Source organism: Aulonocara sp. 'chitande type north' Nkhata Bay, linkage group LG2, assembly GCF_057382095.1.
Source record: "Aulonocara sp. 'chitande type north' Nkhata Bay isolate Kocher_YH1m ecotype deep benthic linkage group LG2, A_spYH_male_GT1.1, whole genome shotgun sequence".
NCBI classification, from domain to species: domain Eukaryota; kingdom Metazoa; phylum Chordata; class Actinopteri; order Cichliformes; family Cichlidae; genus Aulonocara; species Aulonocara sp. 'chitande type north' Nkhata Bay.
Window position 1 is genome coordinate 22154178 of NC_141345.1, and position 11105 is coordinate 22165282.

General features: G+C 42.7%; 1 protein-coding gene across 3 annotated transcripts in view; it reads right to left on the bottom strand.

The window, feature by feature from the left end:
* Window positions 1-5613, bottom strand: part of unc5a (unc-5 netrin receptor A) — a 153846-nt gene extending 148233 nt beyond the window's left edge. For all 3 annotated transcript variants that reach the window (XM_086310347.1, XM_086310343.1, XM_086310335.1), the window contains exon 1: window positions 5014-5613. In XM_086310347.1, coding sequence (XP_086166473.1) covers window positions 5014-5107 — 94 coding nt within the window. In that variant the 5' untranslated portion in view covers window positions 5108-5613. The remainder of the gene's footprint in view (window positions 1-5013) is intronic.
* Window positions 5614-11105: the final 5492 nt, after the last annotated feature.

Below are 11105 nucleotides of genomic sequence, written 5' to 3' on the forward strand. Positions count from 1 at the left end.
ACGATGCCTAAACGAGGGTCAGTCAAATCAGTGTGGATAGAAGAGCCTCAGTGGTACTCATGTTCTACTCACATTTAATTTTTCTTACTGCAGATTTGCAGTAAGGGTGCACAGCTCTGGATGGCCCCATCTGTAGTCTGGTTAAATAAAAGTCACCAAAGTCATGGTCAAGAAACTGGAGAATGCAACTACAGAATACACTGGCAGCACTAAAAATGTCGTACTGTGAATAATTTCTGGGATATAAATATTCACGGGTCTTCACATTTATTTTTATTTTATTTTTTATAAACAGCAAGAGAACAGATCAGCATCAAAGGTTAAAGCTCTGTGTTACATCTCCTTCCCCCTCATGATGCAGGAAGTGAGAGACAAAAGTTCCAGGGAAAATAACATTTGATTAGAACGTCCAGGGAAAGACCCGGGATTCAACTTAACAGCCTCTTAACCTTTTCCACCAGCACAGCACCAGCTGCACTCCTTTCCTCATTTCCACCGACCTCAGAGGCGGTGCTCAAACGTTGACACTGGCAAAACACCACAAAACTGATGGGTGCAAACTTAGAATCTGATGTTAAAGGATATGGGAGTGGTAACCACAGGAAATTAACTGATGACTGGCAGATGTAGCCCACAGATTTCGACCACCGTGATTTTCTTCCCACAGAAATTACCACAAATTCTTCTAGCAATAAAACATAACAAGGGGTTATCAAATCTGCCAAAACGTTGGCTGGTTCTTAATAAAGAGGCAATTTCTGCCCCCATAGACTGCTGTTACAGGACAATTAGCAGGAGAAACAACAGTAGAAACTGAGCGCACTCTACAAACTGCTGATACAGTACACTGTCAGATGCTGTGACCTTCTGTGAATTATTGTCCAGGTTTCCATTGAGGACACAGGGTAATCTCATCCCACATCAGGGGTGAAAGGTCAGTTTTATGCTACCTAGATAGAAAACCACAGATACTAACTATGGCGTGCTAAATTTCAAGGAGGGAAAAAGCCCAACTTCAACCCCTAAGTGCTCTCACATACACCTGAATCATAGAAATGGGGTAATTGAAACAAAAGGGCAGAGTTTGACAGAGATGTAGTGCCTTCACTGGGCCTCTGCACAGACTGCAGAAAATAAACCCAAACTCCTCCCCCTCTGTCAGGTTCATCCTCCATGTGTCCTTCCTTTACTCCTCAAGATAGCCATTTGCAAATGATAAGTGTAGGGACACAGCCTGTTGAAAGATAAGGCGCTTGGGAATTTGTCACCAAATGGAGCGTGCTCCTCCGCTGTTCAAAGCTGACCCTTGTTGACGTGCACTGTTTACCTTTTATTCATTCATTCTGAACTATTATCTCAGCCTTCATTAATCACGGTAACTCAAACTGAGAAAATGACTTTTGCGAGACTTGGACAGGAAAGGGATTAACTCATTTCATCCGTTTCTGCCGTGCAAACAAATGATTAAAAGTGAATAATAATGCAATACATTTGATCCGCTCGTTCTCGGAAACAAGCAATCCAGCTTGCTCCGTCATTTTGATATCATCCAATTCAAATTTTGCGAGCTAAATTCATTGCACGCATGTGTACTCCTCAAGAGAGAATTCGTTTTAATTCCTTACCGTTCCCTTGGTGTAATTGCCTCCTCGCTTGATATGTTCTGCATCTGTACATCATGCTAATTTACCGTGTATCAGCAGTTGAGAAAATAATTTTAAACAAAAATTTCCCTCCCACCACTGTTCAAGTCTCCCCCCTTTGTCTGTGTCATTTGTATTCATCTCCCACGACTGCAGGGAACGAAAACTCTTTCTGGTTGTAAATTATCTCTTCCCCGTAAAAGACCATATCCCTGCAAATACATGGCGATCATTTGCCATGCATTAGCTACGGGACAAAAACGAAGTGGTTTTAAATTCCTCTGACCAGAAGGCAATTTCCCCCAATAAATTATGTTAATTTCTGCTTTCGCTCTCCTTATCGCATTCTTTAGTGAGTCAATGAGGAGAGACAAAACTGGCTGTGAGAAAGACAACTCTGGGATGATTCACATTAGAATGATGAGAGACATCTGGCAAGAGAATCCCTTACAATACTGTACTAAGAAACGGGGACTCACAAATTGCTGTATTATGCAACAGACTTGTGGTTGTTGTCGTTTAATGGCCATCCCCTTGCATCAGCACAAGGTTTACACCCCGTGGAAATTGCTCTGAGGTGACTGTTCGCACAACTAGGAAGGTGCTTGATACCAAATCCCATGCTCCCTCGCTGAACCAGACAACTATCGCTTGGCAACGTTCTCACTGGGCAGATGAAAAACAAACAAATAATTCTGATTCTTGCTGCATGCAGGAACTAACAGGACATTAATAACAGGCAACAGACCAAAGTTTGAATACAGGGTAAAACACAGAAGGAACAGGAATTGGACTAATCTGCAGGCATCCACCTTAGACACACACACACACACACACACACACACACACACAGCAGAAATGCATGTATGCAAATCCTTGTGGAAACACCCTCCCACATACACAAAAACAACACACATGCACCTTGCATACTGAAAACATCAAGTGCTGTGCACACACACGCACACACATACACACACACAAACTGGCAAATCAGAACGGTTCTTTGTTCCTGAGGCTGAAAGCGTACCTACCCCCTCTGTCCGGCCCGTCAGATCACTCACAACACAGTGAAAGGGAAAGTGCTCAGCTAGCTCAAACTTAGATTGACAGGCCTACCTTTATTACTGAGTGAGTTATGTTTCCCTGCAAAAAAGACAAGCCGGCTTTGATACTGACGAATGCCTAGTCAGCTCTTTGCCTCGCTACAGAGGACAGCTCGACTGAACTCGGCCGAGTCTGTCCCAGTCCTGATGTCGAAAGAATTGGCTTCCAAATTACCTTCCGATTCATTTCTGGATCTCACTTTAGCCTTAAAAAAAAAGAAAAAAAAAAAAGTGGCCACTAAGCTGTGATAGGTGCCTGGAGGGCTGCCTGTACTGACCTGATGTAGTGACAAGACTGAAACATGGAGAGGAGCGGTCTGGAAGGAAATGTGATATAAAAGAAAGACAGAAGAACGGGGAAGTGAGAAGAAATTTCACAATTAACCCCACATCCATCTCCCTCTATACATAATATATTCTCTTCAGGGGTCATGAGAAAGCTGTGAGCCTTATCCAGAAAGCAGTGAGTGACAGGCAGGGAAACACCCTGGTTAGAGCTCCAGTCCATCACCGAGCGAACAAAGAAACTGCAAACACCTTTGGGAATTCAGAGTCTTGAAAATCGACCTACAACCGCCGGTCTTTGGATTGTGGGAGGAAACCAGGGCACGCACAGGAAACCAAATGAACACGGCAGGAACACGTAACCTCCACACCAAAACAGTTTACTGCAAGGCAATGGCGCTAAGCCGCTGAACCACCACGCCACCCATATAGAACCCAGGAACCCCATCAAAACACATCACTTCCAACATGAATCACAAACTGACTTGTAAATGCCAGCACACTGCTACTTACTTAGCTTGATATATGGAGGTCCCTCGAGCATGACTGTTTATTTAATCCTAATATATTCATAATTATACCCTAATTAATGCAAGGGAGGAAAAAAAAAGCCCGCTGAATTCATCATCTCGGTGTCCTGAAGCACAAGACACAAATACAGCAACTTTAACATGTTTTGCCTTCCGTCCAAAGCAAGGTTAACAGTTTGGATACGAGCGTGAGGCAAATGGTGTGCGGAAACTCTTGGGTTTTGGATACTCACCAGCAGCTTCCAGCTGTGTGGCACAGTCAGGGTGATATTTAGCATCAGAGGGAATGTTTAAATAAAGTGCTTTAAACAGTCCAAGTGCTGAACTGTGAAATAATGCGTTATGAGCAACAGTGAAATTGACTGCATTGGCTGAATAACTAATGTGGACGTTAGATGGCTGGTTTGATTGTGCACCATGGTGAATATTAGGGGTCAGTGAACAGCACTCGGTTGAGTTGGATTTGTCCAAAACTGAAAGAGGCATTTGCACAGCTGGTTGTGATCATGAGAACATTTTTCCTTTAAAAAAAAAAAAATCAATATTAAAAGAGTAAGAGTATCTTATAGCTCATTTTTCGAAAAAGGATTTTGCTGCTGTGAGAAACTTCCATCCTCGGTGCTTTAGTCCACCTATCTTGTTGATGATTGTTTAGTGCATTTGCATGCAATCGGGGAACGTCTGGCCAAGCTACACCATAAAATCTAACTCATCAGTGCGAGTAGGTCGTCTACCAACTCAGTAAAGCTGTCAGCATACTGCAAATGCAGCAGGAATGACTCCTGGCCGGAGAGAAACGTGGAGTTGAACGATGCTGTCTGCAGCCAGCCGGAGAGGCTGTGACTACACTACGGTGTCCTCCACACACACACACACACACAGAGCTCGGAGATTTAATAAGACAATCACGAGGGTGGCGTTACTGAAGGTTGTTTATGTGGCAGGAGGAAAGGAGCGCGACGTTACTGGGCACGAGCTTTTATTGTCCGCGGGCCCCGTGTCTGCCCCAATCATCTTTTTTATTATAGTTCTGATTTCCCCCTCTCTCGGGCAGGTGTAAGCCCCAAGTTACACGACAGCAGGAATAAAAACGCGTGCCATAAACTTCTCGTTGCTGCTTCGAATTTTAAAAAGAAGAAGAAGAAGAAGAAAGCTGGACGAGGTTATTTGGCATTTGTCTGTAAGTTTTAACCTTGGTAGTCACGTCTGAACCCCCCCCCCCCGTAACCTTGAAGGTGTAGGCTAATTGACGAGTGCTGGTGCTAGCAAATTAGGGAATAATAACGACCGCCAACAACGTGCGCACCGGAATTTCGACAAAAACACCAGCAAACAACTTGTCACGTGCAAGCCTTCTAGGTTTTCCAACACACAAACTGTTTACCAGTAAAATAAATCAAATAAAATACAAATAATAAAAAGCCGAAACAGTTTAATTGCAGCCCAACTCACCACCAGTGCAGGTGAAGCCAGAGAGGACGAGCCAGAGCGCAAGGAGCGTGGCGCTGAGCCTACAGCGGACAAAGGGGCCCAGAAGTAAGGGCATCTTCGTGGGGTTTTTTTTTTTCTATCACCTAAGTTTTACAAAAAGGCAGAGAGCAGAGACGAAACACGGGCACACTGGGCTTTTTAAAGGTCCGGAGAGTGTCCTCTGTAGCACTTCACGCCTGTTCTGTTTTTTCCCCTCACGCCCAAGTCCTTTCCTCAGCACATATCCTCCTGCCGTAGCGTGGCCATCAGTATCCCGGTCGTGCGTCTTCGTTGCTCAGAACAACGCATCACAGGTGTGGTAAATAAACTGCTGCCTCGCTCTCGCCTCCGCGGGTCTTACTGTAGTCTACTGTATTTCTCCAAAAGCAGCTATCCGTTCACAACTCTCCCTCCGTCTCGGAGCCGAGGAGGGTGTTTCTTTGCTTTCTTTCTTCTCACTTTGCTGCCTTCGCGCGAAAGAATACCTTCTCCAAATGCGAAAAGGGAGAGAACTGGCATCGGAGAAAGAACATCTGCTTGCACAGCAATGCTGAAGTGCTTAGAGTCAGGGGAAGGTATAAGCTGCGATGGACGGAGGCGCAAAACCAGGAACGGATTTTGCCTGCACGCTGGGATCGGAGCGCCCTGAGCGCGCCCTACTGCTTTCTCTTAGACAAACAATACATATCTTATAATACGCAAAACTAACCACGCGCTGGGAAAATGCGCATAAAAATGGAAATGATTTCATTCACATCCACGCAATTTGGGTTTTTTTTTCTTCTTTTTTTTCACATCTTCTGCCTTACATGAAAATGATGGATATGACATTCAGCTATGCAGGATAGGAATCACATGAGTGCTTTGCATACAGATTCACACAAATCACATCTGCATGTCGTTGAGGTTCAGTTACATATGCCTCTGGATTGTCCGTGTGCGTCTGCGTGTGCATCAGTGATGGACAAACATGGGCGAAGAAGCACGAGGATTAGCACTCCCGTGAGAGCGTACACCTGTCAGCAAACTCACACCAGGATGTGACTTATGTTCCAGATAGCTTTTCCTCATTTTCTGGGGGTGTCAGTGGAGTGATTATCAGACTCTTCAGCCGTGCCTTTTACAACGCTGCCAAAAATCGACAGCAGATTATTAATACACTTCAGAAGGGGAGGGGGTGGTGATGGAAGTGGTGGTGGGGATCGTATCTTTGTTTATCCATTTCTCCACTCCCACATACTAGTCAGCAGAATGATAAGTGAAAGCACAGGACTTGGACCACTGTCTTACCAGCTAATTATGGGGCTCATGCAGATGGATGATTTCATAGATAGCTCAGCTATTATGCAAACTCATTAAGACCTTCTCTCTATCCAGCATCTCTCGCTAAAGGTCAGAGTCACAGTCGGAATGGCAGAACAAAGCACAGACACATGCACGCACATGCTGAAATAAAGAAAGGCCCTATGGTTCACTATCCACTGCTGACAGGCAGCGTGAATGTGGCGGGCCAGGGAAGGCAGATGTACAGCAGCTGAATGGAAGGGGAATGACTCAGCTTTGGTCACTTGTGAGGTTGTTCGTAATGAACTTTCTCATTCTGCTAATCTGCTCTGAGTCCTATCAGACGCTGCAAGCTGGAGACTGCCTCTTCCAGTCACTGTATATAAATGCACAGTCGGTCATATTATTTTCTTAAAAAGAAGCAGGGCTTGCTACATGTGCTTAAACGAATTATTAGTGTGTTTTCTTGCTGTGGTGAGCAGCTTGCCGAGTCAAGGCAGGTCATAACCTCTTCCACAGTCTTCTGGATCCAGCGTCTCTCTCTTTTGCTCCCTCGATCAGACTACAATGAGCAATCACAGCTCTTTGGAGAGTTGACACATTCAGTTGTTCATCGATCTGTGGTGTTGTAATTAATTTTCTCTCCACCACTGGCTTGACTTAGAATATCCCCAGACTCGATGCAGCTTGTTCTCCTGCAGTCAATTGGAAAACCAAGACTGAGCCATCGTTTCTTTTGTATCACCTCGACTGCTTCAGAGCAGCTAGCTTTTGATGGCTTGATAAGAAATAAGGAAACTTGGGCGTGACGTGCTGCTGTTTACAGATTAATAAACTGTTGGGCATCCTTCCCTAAAATTGCACAATTACACTCCCCAGGATATGCACCCTATTAAGACGGAATCACCAAGTCAATAAATATTGATCCGAAGAAGGTGTCCAGTGTGAAATTAATATTATTTATTGTTTGCAAACAACGCAGGAAGTCCCGGGAGGAGGATGCAACGCAGGACCCAGTCTCCCTTTCAGCACCGACTTGTGGAGAGTGAGGGAGGGTGTATCAGCTTCCATCATGACCACAGCTTCACAGCCTGTTGTTTTGTTTATATCAAATTAAACTGCAATGCTACTCTAGAGAGATATAATTGACCACAGTCTCAGATTAAATGACTGTAAAGATCTTAATAAGCCATCAGTGGATTGCATATTACATTGCAAACCACTTATAAGGATGCAGTCCAATGAGAATTAAACTGGGGTTCATATTTGCATGCCACAGCACTTTAACCATTCATTACCATGCAAAAATGACTGTATGGTGATCAATAGTGTATCACTTTAATTAAATATTATTGATATGGGGTTAGGGAAATTAATTTGGAGCCAAATAAGACCTAGTAGTGTCGGAACAACATGTAAGGCCTTCACATCATAACATCTCGAGTGTTTTTCTTTCTTCTTTTTTAAAATATTCACTATAATAAATAAATGACCAACTCCCCCGACCTTAATGAAATCACAGTGAATACGGCTATACTTAGGGTTCACATTAAAGACGTTAAAGCGCAGGTTATCTACGAGTTCTCTAAAAGCCATCATCGCCGCTGCATTAGAAACACGACTCCTTATTACTGTATCTACTGCAGCTCTCAATACACTAGTAAAAATGTTATGATCTGGATATGCTAGGCATAGCTGTGACTTTGTTTAATTAAATTATTTCACACAAGTGGAGATAAAATAGCCTCCGTGTGATCTCACCACATCTTGTGCAGTTGAGTGAGGAGCAAAACCAAATGAGAGCGAGAAATGGGGAGTTTAAAAAACAGAAGGGAAGAAAGTGAAGTGAAGGGAGAGCGGTGTGGGGGTGGGATGAAGGAGCCCACTGAAGGTCTCTCATTTCAGCAGCACAGACTGCTGATGAAGCTGAACTTCCAATATCCCACCACTTCAGCTCTGATGATTTCTCAATTTTACAGATATGGCCCGAGAATATGATTTGATGAAAATGTAAAATGGGATAACCACCAAATCATATGAAATGGGCCACATTTTATTCCATGACTATAAATCAAACGCAGACACTCCAAAAATTAAAGTTGATTTTGTGTTTTTGATTCAAAGTACACCTCTCCCGACTCGGAGGAATCGAGATATGTGCCTCAAATTAAGATTATCTGTCATGGAGATTCCCCGCACACTTTGTAAGTGGAGGGACTCGATTGTTAAGAGAAAGCCCGGCAATTTTGACCGTAGAGTTGTTCCAAAAGAGCATTTATTCATTGAATGTGTTTCCATCCCAAATAGATTCTGCCTAATCTAAAACAGTGCACGAGCGTTTGGAAATATATGATGATTTCATTTTCTTTCAGTCTCAGGGTCATAAATAAATTTGCATTCTGTCAGCAAAATGGGCTAACTGACTTGTAATTCATCAAACCCACTGCTCAGAGCTTAAACAGTTCAACACATGGTAACCTATTTTTGTGGGTTTCTTTTTTTTGCAGAGTTGCCTCGCAGCTGTGTGCTCTCGTAGGTGAAAAAGGAGGGGAAAAAAGGCACACTTACATTTTAAAAACCTCATGCAAAATAAAATAAAGAAGAGAAATTAACACCGACAGTGACACACTTCAGGGGGCAGACTTTCATTCTGAAAGATGCATCTGTATAAGGAGCTGATTGCAAATGTTAACAAAGCCTACGGTATCTAATCACGTCCGAATGAACGCGATTTGCCCAACAACGCCCAAAAACAGGATGTGCGTTCATTCTTTCCACTTAAAATAGTTTATACCAATACAAAATTCTTTACGCTTGACAAAGTATGAGATTACAGCTTTACTGGAACGACTTCAGCAGACAATGGGTGACAGTAAAAAGTGTCAGACGGAACGTTTTTTCCCACAAGTTTTTTTTCCACCCATCTACATTTCATTATTCTCAAAAAAGCAAAGGAAAAAAAAAAAGATTTCCTGAAGTGTGCTTCCTGGACCGACACTCTTGTTGTCACAATGTCTAAGCGTGCATGGGAGAGGAGACTTTGAATGATGTTGAATGTTTTATGACTCCCTGCTTTTGTGTCAGTCCTTTGGAAAGCTGCTCTGAGACTCTGATAGGAGAACCTTGCCTAACACAGCTGAGTGTGACAGCGTAATGTGGGAATAACACACAGACCAGCCACACTTCCTTTCAATGTGACTGGTCTCAAGACTAAGAAAATGTAACCTGAAAACATATTAGGGTAAAAAATTGTGGATCTAATTTAATTATTATTTTTTTGTTAGTGTAAATTTCAAAGAGTGGTGCTGTTAATAGTAACGGTAACCGTGGCAGCAAGTACAAAAAACATTGACAATCTCATTTTAATAATACTGCTGTTTTAGAAGCTGTATTATTAAAAGCAAATGTACAATTCACTCCACAGCAAGCACTCACCGGACACTTTGTTAGGCACACCTTGCAGTTGTTAGGTTGGCATCCGTTTTGCCTTCAGAGCTGCCTTAATTATTTGTGACACAGATTCAACTCAGAGATTTTGATCCATATTGACATGATGGCATCACACAGTTATTGCATGTTTTCCGTGATGTTATCTTCCATTCTACAACATCCAAAAGGTGAGATCTGCAGACTGTAGAGGCTATTTCAGTACAGCTAACTCTAACTAACCCTCATGTTCAAGAAGCCAATTTGAGATGATTTTGTGACATGCTGGGAGCAACCTTCAGAAGATGGGTGCAGTGTGGTCTTAAAATGATGGACGAGGTCAGAAATAATATTCAGGTGGGTTGAGGTGTTTAATTAATGCTCAGTTGGCTCTAAGGGGCCAAGAAAATATCTCCCACACCATTACACCACCACAAGCTGCCTGAACTGCTGAGACAAGATAGGATGGGTCACTGTTTTCACGTTATTCATTTTCCCATTATTCTAATGTGTGATTTGGTGAGCCCACGTCAATGAGCATGATAAGAACGGCAACCGGTGTGGTCTTCTGCTGCTGTAGCCTAGCTGCTTCAAGGTTTCACTTGTGCATTCAGAGATGCTCATCTGCATACCTTGGTTATAGCGAGTGGTTATTTGAGTTTCCTATTAGCTCAACGCTGATATGTAATCATTCTCCTCTGACCTCTGGCGTCAACAAAGCATTTTTGCCTAGAGAACTGCTGCTCAGTGGATACTATTCTCTGTAAACTCTGGAGATGGATGTGCAGGAAAATCCCAGTAGATCAAAATGCACAACCCAGCAAGTCTTTCTTTCCCAGTCTGATGCTTGGTTTGAACTTCAGCAGTGGACATCATTAACAGTTACTGTCTGTTATTGTGCAGAGTCTCACCAATCATTTGGTAAATGAAAGATCAGAAATAGCAAATAAATAAATAACCATTGTGATTTCCAGACACAGAAATGTACATCTCCAAATATTGAATTCTGAGAAACAGAAACAACAGCTTGAAAGGTTCAATCAGAGGACAACAGAGTTAATCAGCTTGCAGTGGAAGTTAAATATTTCTTTTGTCCACGTCTTTTACTGCTATCTTTCAAAGATCACGGTTTTACATAAATCGCTAAAAAGCACATAACCAGCTGCAGCTTTAAAGCACGGATGCGATATAAAAATATATCAACACTATCAGAAGCCTTTTACTTTTACATCTGAAACTTGAATTGCTTTCTCAGGGTGTTACAGTTATAAAATAATTTTCAGTGAACCACTTAATTAACATGTAAGATATATACACACACATCTGCTGTCATTAGTACATGTTCAACCTTCCCAAAAATATCC